This window comes from Vanessa tameamea, chromosome 3 (genome assembly GCF_037043105.1).
Source record: "Vanessa tameamea isolate UH-Manoa-2023 chromosome 3, ilVanTame1 primary haplotype, whole genome shotgun sequence".
NCBI classification, from domain to species: domain Eukaryota; kingdom Metazoa; phylum Arthropoda; class Insecta; order Lepidoptera; family Nymphalidae; genus Vanessa; species Vanessa tameamea.
Window position 1 is genome coordinate 3933568 of NC_087311.1, and position 23568 is coordinate 3957135.

A 23568-nucleotide genomic window follows, 5' to 3' on the forward strand; every position below is an offset into this window, starting at 1 on the left:
ATTTCAGTCACGTTGGAATTTCTCAAGGGAGACTGGACGTGATGAATGTTATAGGGCTCAAGTGTGTGCGTAAACAAGTATACTCTTTATTCATTCTCTGTACTAAGCAGATGGGACAACAAGTCCAATGAACAAAAGTTCAGGTGTAAAACATTTTCAAAGGATTGGGATTTTATGTCTTTATTAGCTAGCCACTAGACTAATGAGTTAGAGGCAGTGTAATAAAAATTTAGTTTTATATTTAACTAGCGATCCGCTCCGACTTTTCACGGGTGCAATGCTGATACTAAATATCCTACAGAATGTCTTTGTATACAACGTTAAAAGCTTTTTTATCATTAGAAAATACAACCCGCTATGTCCCTGCAATTTAAATCTGTAATATCTTCGAAAATATTTATTTATTTTACTTGCTGTACCATATTAATCTATACTAAATTCATAATTTATTTAAGGTAATTCATTGGTGAACATTATAGGCAAGTCAATAAAGCCCGTGAAGGTCAAGTAATTAGTATCATTATGATTTTTTGATATGTGGTTTGGGACGTTAAAATAACAACAAATTAAAATTTTCAACCCTCTGGGGTGAACGCTAGGGGGTTGAGAGGGTGAAAAGTGTTTTTGTTTATAATTTTGTGAAAAAAATTGTTAGATGGTTGAAAATTGGACAGAAGGTATAAATAATTATAACTTACCTTGTATTAAAATTTCAACCGTTTTTGTTTAGTGCAAAGTTAGTTATTTTAAAAATATATTAAAGGTAATTTTACAAGTAGAAATGTTCAAATAAATAAGGTACAAAAAACATTCATTTTTGTTAATAACTAACTTTGCACTAAACAAAAAAGGTTGAAATTTTAATACAAGGTAAGTTATAATTATTTACACCTTCTGTCCAATTTTCAACCATCTGACAATTTTTTTCACAAAGTTATAAGCAAAAACGCTTTTCACCCCCTCAACCCCCTAGCGTTCACCGCAGAGTGTTGAAAATTTTAATTTGTTATTATTTTAACGTCCCAAACCACATATCAAAAAATCATAATGATACTAATTACTTGACCTTCACGGGCTTTATTGACTGGCCTATTAATGCTGTATTACTTAAAATCGCTTCGTAAATAAGCCCTTATTTCTCGTATAAAGTAAAGCATAAAAAATGGTTATTGTTAGCTATCCCTAAGAGATAGACATTTACTATCGCGGACTTTTTTGTAGACCCTTTTAAGGTGTACAATACTGTAGTACATTAATTTTATCTATCTCGTAAGGTTCAGTCAGCGTTAACTGTGAAAGTGAAAAATTTTGTGTTTATTTACAACTTCACATTAGAAGCCTTTAAAATTATCAGTGTTTCTCTACTTACTCATGCAAGTATTATACATATAAACCTTCCTCTTAAAATCATTCCATTTTGAAAAAATAAAATCTGATAAAATCCGCTGTGTAATTTTAAAGATCTAAGCATACACAGGGACAGACAGACAGCGGGAAGCGACTTTGTATTATACTATGTAGTGATAAAATACCTATTTAAATTGTACGATCAAACAAAATTCAAGTAACCATTACGGAATCATAATGCTATTCTAAAGCACCTGCAAAATCTATGGATATAAATACATGAGCTATCTCGGTTTACAGATGATTTCACTTTGCGCTTTCGCTTTGCTTGGTCGTGTAGGTATTTTTGAGGCTTAAATATTCTTATGTACATAGGAACACACTGTGTACATTTTTAAAGGTTAAGGTGACTCGAAGGACAGAAATACAATTACACTGATTGATTTTATTCATAATATAAAGGAAAATTGGTCAATAAAACATCTGATAATAAATTAATAAGTCAGTTAAACATTTTACCGATTTTGTTACGAAAGCTGTTCTTGCAGAACAAATAGCATAACAGAAACAAGTGTTTTATAATTCATCCTTTTTAAATTGGGAAGGAGATTCAAGTGAAGAGAATTATTTGTATAGTACTGAATCGGGAAAATATATTTCATGATAAATACGACTAAATAGCGTGACGGTTTGATATCCAAATCTTCCATAACTCTTTAGTTACATATTTACAACATCTCTCAGAACTCCTTCAGTATAACGAGCTCATTATTTTGAAAGCTCCGAAATCATAAAATTAAATGGATATATATTTATCAACTTTTATTATATATGTTTATTAAGCTATCCAGATAATGAGCAGGTTTTCTTATGTAATTTATTTATATAACTCAAGAAACAAAAAACTTATCATTTTATATTACCATCACTTCTATATAGACTGAGTCAGTCTGTAATCTAAGAAAGCTCTTTGAAGTTGACTTTTTTTAAAGAATCCTCACAATGCTTAATTCTAAAGAATTATTAATATTCCTATTTACTCATCCAAAGAAGTCTAAAGCTTGTGCTGGGAGTGTATACGACTATAGTCCAAAGCGTCAGGATCGAACCTGAAACTTTTTTCCATCACTATGCGGCGGTAAACCTTTGCGCTATTGACGTTTCTTTGATTTACTTGTAAGGAGTTGCTATACTAAGTTATGTAGGTAATACAATTGAATGCAAATACAATAATTTCGCACCATCTGACTGATGTGACGTGGATGAGTATTGTTAGACTTGATTCTAATACTGGATACATAAATTAAAGTGTATGTGATTTGAGTTTGACGAAAGAATAACTGGAGTAGTAGAGTTACTTGTGAGTTTCTCTTCCTTCTCAGAATTCAAATTCCGAACCGTTGGTAGATATCAATTTAAAGTAATCTTGAAAAATAACGATTCCAAAGTGCTTGTTAGTGCCTACTTGAATCAAATATATTATGAGTCGGAGTTTTTGACTCTTCGATGGTTGATCTTCAAGTTTGAGTTCATGTGGACTGTTCTGATGTATCTTATTAATTGTTCTCACAAAAATAAGCTTGATAGTCATTTATACTGATTATTATAATCAGATAAAAAATGATACATAAAAAATATACGTACTATAATAATACCTACTATTTATAACACTTTTTAGTGTTTCTGTTTACTTTTAAATTTGATGAATTGAATATCACTCCGCGCAAGTTTCAGGCATACTTTGCTCTTAAGATGTTTTAATCTCGTTAATTTCGGTAGCACAGAAATTTTGTTTTAAAGGTTCGCGAACTCAATTCAAATTAATCAATTTCGTTACATTGAAGAGCACATATATAACTTGGATTTCATTCATCTTTACAGACATAATAATTTACGGCGACTTAAATCTTGATAATTTTGATGTCTTTATAAAAATTAGTTCTAAAGCAGTTCGTACAAAAATGAAAATAAATATAAATAAATATATATTGGACAACATCACATACATTACTCTGATCCCAATGTAAGTAGCTAAAGTACTTGTGTTATGGAAAATCAGAAGTAACAACGGTACCACAAACACCCAGGCCCAAGATAACATAGAATATTATGTAAATTTTTCTACATCGACTCGGCCGGGAATCGAACCCGAGACCTCAGAGTGGCGTACCCATGAAAACCGATGTACACACTACTCGCCTACTGTAGTCGTCAAAGTCGTCGTCTTTGGATAAGATTAACGTGTTCTATCAATTAACCAAAAATAAACAAAATCATAATTCACGGTACGCCAGGCAAAGTGATGTGAAATTAAAAAAGTAATATTATATATTATTGTAAAAGCGATGAAATTTTTAGTATACGCGCCACAAAGGCGGGAGCAGAGAACTGCGGTGGAGAGGTGCATGACGGCAAAAGACTTAAAACAGTATCATACTTTTTGTGTTTAGGACACGAGACGGTTTTACCCCCAACGCGACCTATGACATGTAACAAAAAAGGACTGTTAAAAGTCTAATCCAGCTATTATACAAGTAGAATACAGTACTATAATTTAAAATACTAAATAATTCAATAATTACTAGCACGAAACATTTTATTATCTGTGTACGAACCATCTGTTTTATAAAACTTAAGTAATTACTACTAGGTTACATCAAACGTAGCACGTTCATAAAAGTTGTCCCCTCATTAGCTAATGAAAAATCATTATGGCAACACTCAGTTAGAATAAAATTAATGTCGCAAGTGGTATTAATTACCCTAGTTACACGTGCTGTTATTTAAATACGTTGTTTAAGTAAAAGACAATCTTTTTTACCTTAATCACCGTAAGTCATCGAATTGAAAGCACAATTAATAGTAACAATATACAAATAAAATATAATAATAATATTTTTCGTTAGTTATATGACAGTATTATTATTCAACATTACTTGAATGAGTAAATATTAAATAAATCAAACATAGATTGAAGAATAAGATAAGAAGGACTGTAGTTGAGCTAGGAATCTTTTGTTACCGTCACGATAGCATGCGGAAATCAAAAAGGGAACACTTGGCGGCCGCAGAAGAGATGTAAAGGGTACCGCTGGTTTTATAGTGGGTATTCCGGCTTACTAGTGTACACTATGCATCCTTGGCAAAGGTGTGTCCCACATAGACAATACCACCCGTGGGGAAAACGCAAAACGCGTTTTTCCAGTAAAATAAAAAAAAGAAGGAATCCTATGTTACGGTAGAACTCTTTCATTAATGACTAAGAAGTATATGTTATGTATTTTTTAGTTCCTACAGGACATATATATATATATATATATAATCAAAATATTAACCATTTTAATATAAGCTTTAAGCATCACAATATTATCCGTTAAATCATTGAAAAACGGATACCCAAACGAACGTATTATAATACGTTTTAATGAGATATAGGTTAGAGTTCATTTATCACAACAAAACACCGTAAATCATCTGTAGTAAATGAATACGGGTCTGTAATTTGACATTTCAATTTTATCTGCTCTTGATTGGTGAACTGTAATCAAGAATTCTGCGGTGTCTACAAATCACACAAAGAGATTTTTTTAATAAACGCTGTTTTTGTTTCCCTTTGTTTTCTAGACAATGAAACTTATGCGGTTTAAAGATAAAAACTGAATAGTTAAGTTGTAAAAAACGCGAGCAAAAGTCCCGAAAAAAATGTTATGAAGCTTATTATATCAAGGTTATATCAATGCTTGGCAGTGGATTCATTTGTAGCAGAATTTCATTGTACTGATGTATGTTTCCTAACAACGTTTTATTTCATTGCTAAGCACGAGTTGTCGCATAAATTAATTATATGAAAAGGCAGTGGTACTCGTTCGGATTTTATGCCGCAGTCTTCGTTCAAGATTAAAGTGAGATTCATATGTTCTAATCACTAGACCATCTCGAATGTTATATTACTGCAATATGTTGAAAAAAAGATATAATGTAGGATTATTATGGTGCAGTTAAGTAATTGCACCATAATAATACCTACACCTACACATACACATACTTACCACCAAGTGGTGGTAGGACTTTGTGCAAGCCCGATTGGGTTACCCGCTCATCATATATTTTATTACCAAACAGCGGTATTGTTGTGTTCAATTTGAAGGGTGAGTAGGCCACTGTAACTCCAGGCACACGTGACATTACATCTTAGGTCTCAATGAGTGGGGAATAGTTCACATGTCTAAGGGCGGTGGTGAACATCATCAGGTGGTTTACTTGCCAGTCGACCTGCCTATCACATAAAAAAATCATTAACAATAGTTTGTCTGCTTACTTAATTTTTATTAATAACGTTTTCACATGTCTTCACAGTCACATCTCACTAATCCATATGACACTAAATAATATTAATACCATTTCCAAAAATATGTTTATCATAAAAAGTATGGATAATTATTACATACGTGATGTTAGAATTGTTTGAAGGCCGAGGGAGTTTCTGATCGATATACGTGAGGACGTATTGTGTTAACGATTTATTAGTATTCGGGACATTGATATTGGGAGACGAATGACCGAATATTTTGTTGATTTAGTTCAGTCACAAAGACGTCACATGTTTTGTTTCGGCGAATACTGCATTATATTTGATTGAATGTAAATTTCATATGTAAATAATTACTAGTTTGTATAACTTTTGCAAGAGCATTGCAGACATGGGAAGCCTAGAATGACGTTTTCTCACCTGCGACGTTGACATAACAAGCTACATTTCAAGCATAATATATACACAAGTCTACAATCTATTCTAATTGAAGAAAGAATAAAGATAATCAAACCTTAGATTTATGTATTTCATTTGCGATTTGCTAATAGTTCGGCTATGTTCTTGATTAATATGTCATTATTTATATGACAACCCTGTTCTACTCTACGACTTATAACAGCTTCAACGTATAAAATGCATATTTTCGAAAATCAAACCAATAATATCGCGTCAAATCATGACAAATGTTGTTTATTTGGCTTTTGTCCTCTTGTGGATGGAATAGACTACCCATGTAGATATAGCAATCTATATCTGAAGTTTAATAATAATATATAAATTTCAGGTAGAAATAACATGACTTTAAAATATTGTGATAACTTTTAAAATCCATAAAATTTAATATCATAAATGTATCATATCTATCGGATTAGCTGTTTTTTCTGCTTACATTTTATCTTTAAGTATTTATCTATTATATATATTGTAAAGTGGGAGAAAGAAGAATTCATAACTTAATAAGTCAAAGCATACCGAGAAGTTTCGAACTTCCTTGGTTCGGATAAGGACCTGTCACCTTCATGTGAGGATGAGGAGATGGACTTAAAGTAATTTTATATGTCGAAATTCACGTATATTTGTAATTTACCTATTTTATACATTAATATGATTATTTTTTTACTAGGTATCTCTACCGATTTTATACGGGAAGATTTTATACAAAGATATACATACATTGCAGGTAAAATAACTTATTTTTAAAAAGTTTTTTGTTTTATTTTTTAAAGCCAATTTAGTAATATCTATAAGTTATCTTTATATCGAGGTTCATAGGTCATAATATCCGCCGGTAATTATTGTTTGTTACAACCAAAACTGCCAAACAGGGACTGTATTGATTTTTGAAGAGTGTTGTCAAAGATCTCTTGTAACATGATTTTAACTGAAATTTCAAAGACACGTTTAATTTTTTAAAGTGATTTTTTTTGATAAATAAGAAGTTTACGTAGATCTTAAAATTTATTAAAGTGCATTTTTGTTTCTATATTGAACTTATCGTTTTTAGCGAGGTTTGAAGGATAATTGAGCCAGTATAATGATCGGTTCAAAGGGCATGACGCAAGCATGATGGTGCGTCTGTGTTGCAAAGAATAGTTAATATTTCTTACAGCGCCTATGTTTTTGGGCGGTTGTGATCATTTAGCACCAGTTGGCTCATTTCTCTCTTCAAACAATACGTCAAGAAAAATTAATATACATTATGGAGTTGATTATTGTGTTAACTCAATCCGATATCATATTTTACATTTCCTTTTGTAAGTGTACATAAAATTCATATACGTTTTGTAGTGTGTGTTTAGTTTATCTCTTACTGTCATCATGACTAAATATAACTAAACTTAAACAAGATTTATGGGTAAAGACGTAAATGTATAAGGGAATTAGAAAAGCATGAGCGTAATTTATATAATTCAGATATACATCACGAAAGATTGAACGTAGGGTCAATTATTTCGTAAGTCAGACATAGATGTATGGAGGATAATTGTTACACTGCTTCATGCTTTTAATTAGCACCTAAGCTATTATCTCCCTCAAACGCAACTAATCTTACTTGTAATAAGAATGACTAAAATATATTCGTCTCTGTCTCTCAATATACCTTAGAGAGAGAAACAAAATATGAAGTTAAATATGATTATATTATATGATTAAAAATTTGTTTCGTTTTAATTAGGACATTTAAAGAAATCGTGTTAGAGTCAGTTAATAACGTAGGGTTTATTACGTAGTTATTATGTAAGGTTACATTAAAAAATAACATGGCCAGGAAATGAATTACATCAACTATACTAACTAGAAATAAAGCTATTAACTAAGTTACAGCCAAGGCCTCATAAAAAATAACATTTCATTTGTACAGTGACTTCATACAGAGTCAATTTATATTTAAATGGAAAACAGAGAACCCTTGCAACGTTTATATGTGAGGTCGGTAATAATTTTCGTTCGATAGAACATGTTAAATACGTCATAAGAATCTGAAAAATGTTCAATAAGGAGGGTCGTTCGGAAATTGCAAAAATAATCTGCCATTTTGTAAGTGCTTTTAGAATTATATACAGAGAGTACTGTAAGGATTATTTGTCCTTTCATTTTAAGAGTTTTTTTATTAAGTTTTTAATAATCTTTTGTACTATATAAAGCAAAGTGTATACTTTTACATTATTATATACAAGTATTTGTATTTCGTTACATTGAATAGGTAGTTAGTTGAATTAAATATAGTTTTATGAACTGGAAATGTTAAGGAATTTAATAAGTTCAAATGATAAACAATATCAAAGCATTATTGCTTATGATCGTTATCGATAAAAATATATTTATATATTCATCTTAAATATTAAAGAGAGTTAAACTCACGTTAACCTTTTGCAATGTAGATCCAATTAGTACTTTATATTTAACTTTTGAAGATGATCATGTCATCTTATTTTAGCCGACGTTCGCAATTGTTGCTCTCGTGGTCACGGGCTGACTGGAAGCTCCGTACGTCATACGATGTTGAGTGCACGAGCTTTCAACGCTTACGTCTACCTTCATTACACTTTTATCATTGTTATTTCTAATATAATGTTTTGAACACACTATAATAATACAATCGGACCGCGCCCACGTTTGAGGCACTTTAATTTTATTAAATTTATGTCGGTGAGAACCGGATTTCATTTTGTAGATAAATTAAATAAATCATCATGATTACATTGTTTTTTCCTTATTTCGTTTCGGGTACAAGAAGTCTCAGGTGTTACGATGTGGAATTGTTGCAACTGTGTAATATGTGCAATGTACGTCTTGAAAGCTTATTATATGTACTTTTGTAATTATTTTTGCATTAATCTGGATGACATTGAAATTGATTACCGCGTATCAAAATATTTAATATGGTTACCGAAACCTTTTAGTTAACATGGTTTTCCATTAAAACTGAGAGCTTAAACGCAAATGTACTTATTCTATAAAACAAAAAAAAAAATGTTTTTATAATGAGCTTGGTTTCTCATTATATTATCTTTCAAATTCATACTCCGAGTATGTACTACATATTTTAATTAAAAACAATGAATATCGATGAAGTATGTTGGCTGATGTAGCGTTATTTACTTTGAAGACTAAACGGAAATTAAAATGTTCATCCAACTTCGAATACGTATGTATAAATGAAGTAGACTTGTTGGTACCATAGCTTTGAGCGAGACCGTCTGCGCAGATACCGTTCACTTATGAGTTATTCTACTGGTGAACTGCAGTCCAATTACTCGCTGCCTGTCCATTTATTTGTCTGTACATGGGCTTTCTGTTATTATAAATACTATTAATAAAAGTTTTATAGTCTTATTTATTCATATTGGTCGCTCAGGTCGAATGTGGATATCCCGTTGTGTACTTAAAAAAACCTATTGTTAAAAATAAAACAGAAATACCCTTCTATTTCTGTTTTTTTTTTATAAAACTCAAAATTTTAAAAAATATTAGTAAACCGTCGCATTTTTACCTATCTAAGTAGCTCTACAAATGTAGCTTAGGACCTTCGTCAGAGAATTAATTATACCAACATCGTGATTATAAATAAGAACTTTATGAATTACTCACAATTATGCATAATTATATGTATACAATACAGCTTCAATCTAGAAAAATAAAAGCAAATTAAAAAAATATTAAACATCCATCGCAAATAATTCTTTTCTTATTTAGTAATCAACTATTAAAATAACTTCTGAGATATACAGCGAAGCAACTGAAGTATAAATTAGAACTGAAATGAGAACGTACAATTCTAGTTTTTGTAATTTAAAAATCATAATTGAAATTACGATGCAGCAAGACGCTACAATTCTTGAAAATTTTAACAAATATCGATTTTTAATTATTTTATTATATGATCGCTTGCTTCACAAGTGAATGTTTGCATCAGATGCAGTTTTGTAATATAATTTTAAAAGGTACGAATATTATTATTTGCCATGAATGCTACTATTTACGCTTAAAAAATTAATAAAAATGTGTTTATATAATTTAGTTGCTGAACCTGCGGATTTAACCGAGCGAAATAACTAAATACTTAATACTGTACCTATAGCACAAAAACCATCACCCCTATTTTACTCCCTTAAGGAGTGAATTTAAAAAAAGTAGCCTTTTTCCTTACAAAATTTCATCTAAATCGGTTTAGCGGTTTAAGCGTGACGAGGTAACGGACAGAATTACTTTTAGATTTTTTATTTAACTAATGAAGCTACTAAAAAAAGAAAATCGATTGACATGGATACAGGAAGAACAGATACACAACTATTTTCGAGATGCCTGTTTATATGTACATATATTGATTATATAATAAGGTGTATATTTACTTTATTGACGTGATCCCGTAGTATGTTAGAGTACACCATTGCCATCGCCTCCAAAGCCATGAAGGTCATGCAGCCCACTACCCATGGAACGAGAAAGGCGACGTTTTCCTGAAACAAAATATGTTTACCTTGAATTTCCTGTATGAACTTGTATTTTTATAATACGTCGTTAGTTTTCTATTTACGGAGTACCTTTAAAACCTCCGATAGGTTTAAACTTAATCTTACTACTTTATATATAAAGTCTTAGTTAGCATCTTAATTTAGATGCATCAACAACATGTATAACATAAAAAAAAAACTATTAATTTAATTCCTCGTGGTATTAATACATATGTATATATGTAATCATTGCATAAACTAAGTCTTTATTATTTTTTGTTTTTTCTATGCATACTATTATATAAATAAATTATGTACATCTACATCTCTTAGATCTTAATTATTTATACTAGTGCCACAAATATGTATTATGTATTGATATTTCAATAATACAGCCTCTGTTAACTCAAATATTTGCAAATGAAACATCCCTTTATTTAATCAATTACAATATTCAAATAATAAAATGAACGACATACATTTGTATCGTTGTCTTCATTTCGTATTTAGTTGAATAATTATTACATTATTAAAAGATCTAAAGGACATGAGAAAATTGACATGAAATGACAATTTGCTTTTTTTTATATAATTTAGTATCTCGAGTCTTGAGCCGACTTTGTACGATTTCAAGGTTTTGTGTGTAGCCTACCCAGCGACAGATTTTTTATTGTGATAAGTTTTCGGAGTGGTCGGCGGTTACTTAGTGACTGTTGGTTGCTGGTATATGTTATCAGAGTTATCTAACTTTATATAGACTATCAAATTAACTATGAAGGTTTATATACTCCGTGCTTAATATTCAGGGACAATGCATGAATATAGTTCAAATGTAATCTTTGTTTTATGAGTTTGTTCAACTTGACTTGAAAATGCTCCTTGAAATCACAGCGTGAGCTCGTAGATGCCTAATGCGTTGCTTACGATACTCTAAAGCAAAGTTCTTTATTTTGTTCTTATAAAAATAAGTCAAAGTGTATGTATATACAGTGTTTGATGTTAAAGTTACGTGTAAGAAGAAAGGCTATACTACATCTGAATTTCAAATCTTTAGTCGATTTTATTAAACTGTAAAATCACCACTGCTGGGCCAACGCTGCAGTCCTCTTGAGGTCAAGGTTTGAAGTTTATTCTATCACGCTGTTTCAATGCGTGTTGGTATATGGATATACATTTGACAATTTTTCATCCAAGACATGCAAATTTCATCACGATGTTTTCCTGACAGCCGAGAGCGAGATGAATTATTTAAACACCGATTAATCATATGAAAATTCAGCGGGTTCGAATACAAAATTAATATGATGAAGGACATGTGACAAAATTTCATTTGACACATACGGTTTTCACACGATCTTTTTCTTCGCCACAGAGTACGAGATTAAGTTTAAGAGTTACTAAAAATGTATATAAGCTCATATTTTGTAAGATCTTTTGCATTTGCATACACGTCACCGTATTGGTACTCTTAGCTATAACCTCAGTAATTAGAAATAATTTATTTATTGCTATAGAAGTAACACGAACAACACGTGTGTATCAATTTATTAATTATTTTACGTTCCTAAATAATTGTTAAATGTGAATGTGTCCGACGAGATTAGAAAACAAATAAATGATGATCTGTTGACTGAAAACGTATTCTGTAGATTATATATTCACCTAGAATAGAATTCTAAATAAGAACGTACCCATTGAACAAGAGATTCAGGATAAAAATGCTACGATTGGAGAATACGCAAAAATAATTTTATCAGACATTATTTTTTCAAACAAAGAAAAAGACAAATATAAATTTCAAATTATTTAAACTTGTATTTAGTAATTCTGTCTCATAAAAACCATCATCGCAGCGCTACGTAAATATTTATTCCAATTAAATATATTTATCTCCTGTTATTGTTTTTTTTTTTCTATAAATAAAACGTATTTACATAACGGCTTATTGCTCTGTCATAGGATTATTTTAATGATACGTGGAATAGAATATGTACATGTAAAATAGACTTATTCGCGATACCAAATGGTAACAATCATATTTGATAAATGGTTAAATTTCTAACACCAATCATTATTTTACGGTACATTATTATTCTTTTCACTTAACCTACTGTTATTTGAATTGTGTAAAGTTTGCAAGATGTTGGGTTTTGTAAAATCCAGGGTGGGTACCATTTCCTTGCCGGGTATTTTATCAATATATATTATTATTTTGCTGTCAATTTCAATGTTAAGTAGGACAGCGTATGTGCGGGCACGAGGGATAACATCTTAGAACCCATGGATGGCACGTTGACGGTATAAGAAATATATTATGTATTACTACGCTATCTATATTAAAATCGATCATAATCATATTTTAATTTAGATTTTATGTGATTGGATGTGTCTACGTTATATATGTATATACTTCTAAGTTATGTTGTCCGTGTTGGATGAAACTGAGCCGATTTCGAAGAAATTTGGTACAAATCAAGCTTGAACCCCAAGGGAGGACATGAGCCACTTGTTAGAGACCTCGTTTTTTTATATAACTGTTTTAATTCTGTTAAAACAGTAAATTGTAACCCTTTGAAAATAAAAGAAAATGAAAAATTATTATCAAATAATATCATTAAAATTAATGTTCTATAACATTCTTAAGCTTCATGAATCTAACAATCTTTGAAGTTATTAAGATAAGCTCTTTATTATTGCCGTACCAGCATGATAGAGTTATAAAGTAAACTCTGATTCTCTCGTGACTCTCGTAAACCATCACTTCACATTCGATCTCATTTCAGAACACTTTATAACACTTGCGAAAAACACAGTTTCATCATGAAGAAAAATATACGAATAACTTTAGAAGCGAGCGGTTGTAGTCTCCGGCGTAATATTTTTCAAGAAAATGCATAAAACAGCATCTATAACGGAATACGGAAAATGAAGGAGAGAACATTCCTACTAAGAATATCAAATAGTCACCTTATTTAGTCACCGGTTCTATCGATAAAAGAAAATACTTTTACAAGAATTAAAGGTTAAAACTAAAATTGCACTCAATATTTTAAACTAAAAAGCTTTTCAGCTGAAACATAATATGCAAATTTGATTTTACAGATAACAGCTGAACGAACTATAAAATTATACTCACTTTATAAATTCCGTAAAATAGGAATATGCTGAGCACAATCATAAACATTTGTGTTCCAATGATTGCAAAATACGCTATCTGAACACCTGGAACAAACGAAATAATTTATTAGCAAACACATACCAATATACAAATATATCTTTAGTCTTATGTAGAATTTATGAATATAAGCGATTTTTTTTTTATGTGTATAATATTACTCTGATGCATATAGTATACAATGTCTTCGCCAATATACTGAATTGTAAATAGTTTTTGTTTGAGTCAATATGAGGTAGGACAAATCTGTCATGTGTAAATATAGAAAAAAATATATCCACTGCATTGAACTTTCACACTGAAAAGCTTTCAATAAAAAACACTGTTTAGTGTATTTTTGTATTTTTTTTTTAATTTTGAATTAAGAATGTTTTAGTGTCGCGGTATAATTTAGCTGTTTTATTTGTAATCTCATTAAAGTGTAGTATTATCATAGCAATTAAATTTGGCTAATTTTTTTGTAACGTTGTTTTTAGTAGACCAAACATTAAACGGGATTGCAATTCTAATATACCAAGTATATTTCGTAGAAAGCAATCATAATTGATCAGCCTGTAACTACTGTCTTTATATATCTTACAGGAGGCACCGATTTGATTGTCTTCTAAATATCATATATTTATTAATAAAATTAAAATTTCTGATAAAAATATGAAGGTGACGGTGAAGGAAAACATCGTGAGGAAATCTGCATGTGTCTAATTTCAACGAAATTCTGCCACATGTGTATTCCACCAACCCGCATTGAAGCAGCGTGGTGGAATATGCTCCAAACCTTCTCCTCAAAGAGAAAGGAGGCCTTATCCCAGCAGTGGGAAATTTACAGGCTGCTAATGTAATGTAAATGTTGAAATCCAATTTAATCATAAGTCACTACATAATTTCTTCATAAATCCAAGTCTTTCTGATCGTGATAAAATAAAAAATTACTGAACCGATTTTCACACTTTCAACTTCAACCAATAGATTTATGTGTTCATGTGGTTTAGGTGTACAATTAATTTAGGTTTTGTCTATATTGGCTGAAATATGATAATGATTGTTGAGGATATCAGAATAAATCATAACGACTGAGCTTTACTGGCGAGTGCCGCGTAAATAAATAATTATATCGTTTTTTATAGAAAAGTAGATAGAAACGTTTTACGTAGACCCTTATTCTAGCGAAGACGGAACGGAACGGAGAGCTAGTATATTATAAAACAAAATATAATATACTAATCTCTATTGGATAGTGTAAAATTACAAAAAACAAACTAACCTAAATAACTTCTATAAAACGTTCTATGTACAAAGGGGTGGTCCCTATTATAAATATTAACCATCACTCCGAACGCTTACGCGCCACCAACCTTGGAAACTAAAATGTGATGTCATTTGAACCTGTAATTGAAAAACTTCAAACTGGAACACAACAATGAGTTACGTAAGTATTGCTAAGTATTGCTGTTTAGTGGTAAAATGCGTGATAATGCCTAAGGGCGGACTTGGACAGTCTCAACAGTAGGAGTACTACTTATTATTTACTAGCTGTTACCCGCGGCTTTGCTCGCGTAGAATATGAATATATTTACAAATAAACTTAAAATATTACCTTAATGTAAGACCTCTTTGTATACCATACTGGTGTATATTTCAGCCCTTAGGGTAGAATATCCAGAAACTCTTAAATGCGAATCAACTAATTTTTAATCGGTAGCCCAAAAATTAAATTTCGAGCTTCCAGACTAACCTGTATACGAAATGTCAACCCCTATTAAATCTCTTAGAGGTAGAATATCTAGAAACATTTAAATACGTATTTACTCATTTATAATCAGTATCCCAAAAATAAAGTTTCACTTAAAAAATGACTGACTCCCATAAAAACTTTCCACCCTATATCAGCCCCTTAGCAAAAGATTATCTAGAAACGCTTAAATACGTATCTACGCCTTTTTAATCAGTATTCCAAAAATAAAGTTTCATGTTTCTAACTTAAAAAGTTACGGACTTCCATACAAACGTTCATCCCTTACCCTATTTCACCCCTTTAGGGGTAGAATTTCCGAAATTCCCTTCTTAGTGGGTGTCATGATATGTTTGTTTATAAATGTACAACCTAAAATATAAGTTTTATGCTTCTAATTCTAAAAATGACAATACTTTTAATAATTTACAACCTTTCATCCCCATTTTCAACCATTTACAGCATTTTTTTCCAAATAAAAAGTAGCCTGTGCCTCCTTTCTCAGGCTCTAGACTATTTGTGTACCAAATTTCATTTAAATTGGTCCAGTAGTTTTGGCGTGAAAGCGAGACAGACAGAGACAAACAGACAGAGTTACTTTCGCATTTATAATATTAAATAATATGGAAATAATATGGATTGTCAGTCTATAAACTATTCTTCAAGCAATGTTATTAAAAATATTAAGTTATGTAATTTAAGAGTATAATTATGCAAACAAATTATTAAAGATGGTCCAGTGGCATCTGAACCAAAGCTCGCAGGTTCAAATTCAGGTCAGTTTTCATATACCTAATTTGTGTTTACAAATCCTTTCTGTCGAACATATTTTATCTGATGATAATCTGCCACATGTGTATTCACCACATATTTAATTTTACTAATTAGTTTTCTATTAATGAAAATATTAAGACTGTTTTAGCTTGGTAAATTGTTTTGGGTAGCCACAGTTAAAAAAGTAACAAAGTTTTGGGATTTCGACAAAAAAATAATGGATAATTAGTTCTATAAAATGGCGTTGAAAAATTACAAAATGTTTATCTACTGTCTTTGTAAACTATTAGTGTTATGTCAAACTAACAAAGATCAAACATCACACCACATACGTTGAACAAGAAATGTTTTATATAAATCATTTAAAAAAAACAAAGAAACATTTGCATTAGAGGTCCAATAAAAAAAATTGTTCCATTTTTAAATATGGTTTTCGAATGTTATCGGATATTGCATATATGAAACTGTCAGTTTTTGCGTTACAGGTTAATACACAAAACATTTGCTTAAATCGTGCATCGAAACATATTCGCCGTAGCAATTTAGCCTCGCTTAAATTTCTTGTAATAATACGGCGAAAATGTACATTTCATTTCGAATGAATTCAAGCAAATAGTACGAACCTATCCGAATGAAATACCCTTTATCAGTATTTATTTATATAAAAAATGATATATGCAATATTCACAACGAATTCTCGAAAATTCTAGTAATATTTTGATATATTTTTGTTTTATTCTGGTACGTAACAGAGTAAATAAGAATTTTATTCAGATTGTAATCACGTACATCACGTAATCGATTCTGAAGTGTACAAACAAGTCGAGTAAAATCGATCACATCGATTACCCGAAGGTATTTGCTTCGCTCGGCTTGAGAAAATATATGACGGAATTAAGTTGGAGGTCCCGTAGTAAATTGCATTAGAGTCGAAAATTCGATGCTCTAAATTAAATTACATGGATCATTGAAGAAACTAATTAAATTTCTTTACTTTTGCCTTTTTCTTTTACAGGTTAATTAACCTACTATTAAAAACACATTTTTTTTTAATTTTCATAATTTAAATATTATTATAATGAGACACGGTACTTATAATGAAGATTTCTCCTTGACCGATTCCGGTCACGACAACCGTTAATTATAGATATTAAATAACCGGCCAAGTGCGAGACGGATTCGCGCACGAAGAAAAATATTATCTATAAAACGGCAAAAAAATACATATCTGTTGTATGGGAGCCCTTTTAATATTTATTTTATTCTCTTTTTTAGTATTTGTTGTTATAGTGGCAACAGAACATTATCTGGGAAAATTTTAACTGTCTCACTATCTTTTGATTTATGATATACATATGGTTGGTGAAAGAAGAACAGAGAGATGAACGGACAGCGATTTCTTAGAAATAGGGTCCACTTTGCCCTTTGAGTACACAACCCTAAAAATAACTCAATGTCGGATATTATATCAATATTACATGTTTGTTTAAAGTCGCTGTAATTATTTAATTTTTTGGGTGCGGATGGTTGATTTTTTCAGACGCTAATAAATCATTTTGTTTCTAAAGAACTTCAATTTAAGTAAACCTTTTGGATTCACTGTTACCCCTCTATCATCTTGTCATTTTGATGAATTGAATATTTGGCAATTATTAGTAGTATTATATCCATATCATTAATAGCCAATATGTTTTTGTTTAATTGTACAAAGTTTTAAATACAAAAATAAAAGTGGGCTAGAAGTGAATCACGTTTTGCTAAAACAATAATTTGATCACCTTAAAAAATGTGAGGTTGAAGCCAAAGAAAACACTCTTTTTGTGTAACATACATTTTATTGTAGTAGTAAAACGTTGACTTTGAATTTTCATTTGAGAAGAAGGGTATCTGTTGAGTTTCCGGCCGGCCATTCTCGGTAGAATATCCATTCCGGGAACTTTCAATTTATCTTGTAAAATAAGGATTCAAGTGGGCTTGTATGGGCTTGCTTGAATAAACTACATATATTCTGATTTTGATATACGAAACTTATATGTGTCTATTGTCAGACAATTTTTGCTGCCTTTCATATTTATTGCAAAATTACATAAACAGTCAATACATTTTCAAGGAACTAAATATTATATTGATAAAATCTGAACGAAATAAAATTTAATCTTCTAGTCTTTTTAATATCAGTAATCTTTGAATGTTTATCCCTGGATATAATTCGATCAATATAATCCTGGATTAGAAAAATATCGACAACCGAATTTTAAATATTTTTATTTTCTGTTAAGAGTAAAATATGTCTTTCATGATTGTCACTAGAAGGCATTGATTTATTTTTAGTCCCTCCGATGACTTCGGATGTGATTACTTTCCATAATTATTTAAAAGGTTCTAGATCATCAAAGTTAAATAAACAAGTGCTCTGTTCTTTTTTTTTCTCATTTTTTGGCGTGTATCTACGATAGTTGAATGCAAAATATTCTGTCAATGTCACATGTAAAAGAGATGGTTATATCTGTCTCATTTCAACGATCAGTCAGCAGGCCAGATTCTAGATTTAAAAAAGTTTTTCTAAGTAGGTTTTACTATTTTTGTGTACATTTTAATGCATGTTCATGGATTAGTTGTTTTAATTAAAATCACATTTATTGTTTTAAATATTACTTATTAGTTTATGGACTGCTCGAGATAGTAGAAGGTTTATTTATTTTTCGAATTTGAATAAAATAAATAAAATAAAATTTATAAAAAATATATTACATTATAATAAAAATTAATAAAGATTTTAACCGTTACCATATTTTCTCCGTTCAGACCATATCAAACTATTTCAAAACTGTAACAGATCTATTAATAAACGTGTTACAAAACTGGTCCATATATTGAAATGTCATCTGAAAGCTGTGTCTATTCTTGTTGAATATATGCCATATGTAGATTGGAAACATTGTTATGGGCTATCGACCCGTTCGTTCGTTCCTTGTACCCCTATTCTAGAATAGACGGATGGCTCAGTAAATTTACACCGTAGCTCTTGGAATTTATAAAATTTACCACGAAGGTACAATTTAAAAAGAAAATAATATAACAACGGACCAGTCCGGAATGACATAAAAGAAAAATCAACGATATAAAAAACAAACCATTTTTTATAAATGAAAGTTTAATAAACTTTTTCATATCATATCATCATAATTATGGTATATTCTGTGACTTCGATATTATATTTTACAGTCCGGTCACATAATTTTAGAGATAACGTCTCATTTTCCACTGCCTTAATTATCTTTGGTAGTCGATGTCCATAAACTCCGTTCTCCGAATGACACTAGGAATAGAAATTGAAGATTAAACGCATATCAAGTTTGTAGATCTCATAGTTCTTGTGAAATAGTTTGAAGTGAATTATTTTTCAATCATAATAAGTTTTATGTGGATTTGTAAACTGAGCCAAGGTCTAAAGGACAAGGAAACTGATCTGTCTGATGATTGTTGGTGTATTAATAAAAGGAAAGGCTTATACGCTACATAATAAAGATAATTGTTGCTGACTTTCCATATACATTTTAAAGATCTACATTTTTTTTGTACAAAGTTTCCTTGTGTTTTTTATACTTTCGGCAGCATTAAAAATAGTCCCGACCTATTATTTACTCCTCGACTACGTTTACAAAAGCAGCTACATATATAAAACGTCCTAAGTAGCCTAACTGCGTTTTTTAATAGTATGAACGTTTAATATCAAACGTGAACACAATTTTTTAAATTATAAAAACGACCATTTATCGAACTAAACATAGGTGTAATAAAAACTATCAATACACTTAAGAAATCACATTAAAACACCTTATTTCTTTTACGAACTACATCGAATAACATCCATGTTTTCAAAACACGTGTAATGAAAGCGTGAGTTTTGACATTTTTATATAACGAGTTAAAATAGGCGGACTAAACAGCACTTGAAAGCGGAATACAATTTTTTCAAATTATGTTATGTTTCTAAGCTACTTGCTGATATACAAAAAATAAATGCTTAATAATTTTTATTATATGTTACAATTTTAAAAACAACTTCAGATTTGACGCAACAAAGGATTCGACCGAGTACTATTAATTTTCTCCTCAGAATTGAAGAGTTCAGTTACTTTGTCATGGATCCCATGATCCGAACCTAACCAAACTGATACCAAACAATCCCTGAACTATATGCTTTCCAATAAAAAAAAGAATCATCAAAATAGCTTGACGTGATAGTGAGTTATTCGTCCATTTGTCGCGCACATACTTAATGCAAATTTAAGACATATGGTTTTCTTATGGATACCATCATCAGAGCTGGACCAAATTAACTTGTCCACACGGGAAGCACTAGCTTCCAAATAAAAAAAAAAATCATCAAAATCGGTTCACCCAGTCAAAAGTTCTGAGGTAACAAACATTAAAAAAAAAATACAGACGAATTGATAACCTCCTCCTTTTTGAAGTCGGTTAAAAAGAATCGAATAGCTTATGCCAATCGAAGAATGAGTAGAGATAAATAAAAAAATATTTATATATGCCATTGATTTGCTTTGAGTTATAATCTATGCTATATAATGCAAACAGTTCTTGATTAAAATATATTTATTTATAATACAACAATATTCCATTTTTTCTACTTACGTCCACTTTAATTTACTTCTAAATTTTCAATAACAACCTCTCTGACATTCATAACGCCATTATTTCATGAACCCTTGACGAATATCAGCGATTATTCGAGATCTCGACCAATGATGTCATGTCAATTCAATGTCAAAGTGTTTTTGTATCGTTACACGTCCTGCCATTCGAATATCATGTCGTAACACTTGGATTGCTGTCATTAACAATTTTTATAATCACTAAATCGTTCTCGAATATAGCGTATTTCCTTCTGGAAGATTCTTTCCCGAAGTTAAATAATTCCATAAATTGTTTGCACTTAATGTATTAGTTCTCTGATTTGAATTGAAAATAAAAAATACATATAACACTAATTAAAAAATAATCTTATCATTAGAAGCAAATGTGGAAAAGCAAAACACTCAACGTAATTATGCTTCAAAAGCTAAATTTTCCATTAAAGAAAAAAACATAGAAGACCAGACAAAATATGAAATGTATTTGATCAACTGGAGAACATGTTACTTATGATATTCCTATATCAAAGGTGTAGAATCTTTTACTAACGTAGATTTTTATTTTAAATAAATAAAAGTATTCTAATAAGCGTGAAAGAAAATATAAGTTTGTAAAGAATTTGCAGTATTATTTAATTATGCAAAATTACTTGTGATGTTGTGAAAAGCCTGATTTCTTCTACTACCGTACAAATTACTAATTATTCTAATTTTAATAAACTAGAAATTAAATACATGTTTTTTTTAAAAAAATAATTCTTGCAGTAGTATTTAGTTATGCAAGATTGCTAAGATTTTTTTTACATTTTGATAATTTTTCCTAATTTCAAGTAAGTTTAATATTTACAAAAAAAATCTTTGTACCAAGAGCTGGCAGCCCGCACTGCATCCATTGTAATTTATTGTACATTTATGATAGGCTTTTTAAATTAAATCAAATAAACTTGACTTGAAATTATTTTCATTGTTACTGTCATTCCAAACTGGCTGCTGACTTGGGTAATATAATTAAATAGTTATAGTTACATTTTAGCTTTGAGAATTACGAAAACATGATAACGGGGACAAAGGGAAGATTTAATTTTTAATTATTTTTGTTTTTTTTTTCGCTAGAAATACGCCTTTACGCGTTCCCCCGCATGGTGTGGGAGGTATTTGGGGCTCGCCGGTGCTGAAAGTACCGGAATACCAACTAAAAAACACGTAATACCCATTCTTTTCGGGGGACTTCACGGGATCACTTGCACATACTACCGTTACGTTCCGACGGTACCTCTGCGGGCCTCCAAATCCTAGGGAGACGCGACCCAATGCCCGAGGATAACGTACCTTGAAGTTTATAATTTACAAATATTTTGATATTTAGTAGTTAGGTGGTCGTTTTTGACTTGACCGACAATTAATCTAATGCATCATCGGATAAATGAATTTGACTTTAATTTGAAGAATTGATGATTAGACTTTTATTTTCAAAATTTTAATTATATTTAAATTTGTATTTTTCACGTGATAGGTAGTACAAATTCATGTGTATAGGAAAAAATGTTACTACCTCGTTGGTCTATTGCCTAGATACAAGGCCACAGAATCCCAAATTCTGGGTTCAACTCCCAGTAATGATTATATTGGATTTTTATGTCGAAAAATTCTCAGCCCGGTGTCTGGAAGTTAGAAGTCTGTACACTCTCGTGCCTCGGAAAGCAAGTCCCTATGGCCCTGCACCTGAATACTTTCCGGTCGCGTCGAATTTGCCCTCCTATTAAATTATGTGAAGGATTGTGTGAAGGATTATGTCAAGAGTGCACCTGTGTTTTGTTCAAACAAGTGTATAGGACTGTAATATTATGTACTCGGTTGGTCTCCTTGAGATTGGGAGCCGTGTCAGAAGCCGGTGTGGCCGATATTATCATCATCAGGATAACATAGGACTCTTTGATTTTCAAAATAAACAAAAAATTTCATTTTTGAGTTACTTGACTTGCTTCTGCTTTATTGCAGTTAATAAAACATTATTCATTAGTGGTACTTTAGTGCTTTGTGAAAACCCATCAGTATAGGTATAAAATAAATAAATAATATTGTTATATTAAACACAATAGTAAATACCTATATATATATATATATTAGAAGAAAATTAAAATCACAAATAGCAACACTGCGATCGGATACATAAGGACGACTGTTGGCGGTACTCGTACGTCCGTTTATCTATAGCTGTCCGCATATCTAGCGATGGCCTGTCATAGAAGGAAAATGTCTGTTGGCCGCCATTACAATATTTTTTAAAAATATTATTACATTTTCTATTTGTAATAATATATATATATGTATATATATTTTCCTAAATACGCAATTAAATATCGATATGTTAAAACGTGACTATAAAAAATATCGTACTTTTGTACCTATTCATTATAAACTTCTCATATAGTTGTGTAAAATAGCCGCTCTACCCCATTAGTAAATGAAGACCACAGATCAATATTACCAATAAGCGTATTTGCTCTCAGACTATCAAAGAAAAAAAAACAATATACATTAGTATTGTTAATTTCTTAAAACGGCTTTGTGTTACAAAACCTTTTCATCTAAAAAAAATTATAATCTCATTTGGCGTTATT

The 23568-nt window shown here is 30.6% G+C and overlaps 3 protein-coding genes across 3 annotated transcripts in view; all 3 read right to left on the reverse strand.

Annotated features, from left to right (window-relative positions):
- LOC113397339 (dehydrodolichyl diphosphate synthase complex subunit DHDDS) overlaps positions 1 to 23568 on the reverse strand; it is a 412132-nt gene that overhangs the window by 141690 nt on the left and 246874 nt on the right. The window lies entirely within an intron of this gene.
- LOC113397343 (mitochondrial import inner membrane translocase subunit Tim8) overlaps positions 1 to 23568 on the reverse strand; it is a 312742-nt gene that overhangs the window by 136702 nt on the left and 152472 nt on the right. The gene's annotated exons all lie outside the window — the stretch shown is intronic.
- The window catches only part of LOC113397174 (uncharacterized), a 43504-nt gene that overhangs the window by 3002 nt on the left and 16934 nt on the right, over positions 1 to 23568 (reverse strand). Inside the window, exons 4-5 of the mRNA XM_026635402.2 lie at positions 13751 to 13836; positions 10513 to 10620 (exon numbers count right to left, since the gene is read on the reverse strand). Coding sequence (XP_026491187.1) covers positions 10513 to 10620; positions 13751 to 13836 — 194 coding nt within the window. The remainder of the gene's footprint in view (positions 1 to 10512; positions 10621 to 13750; positions 13837 to 23568) is intronic.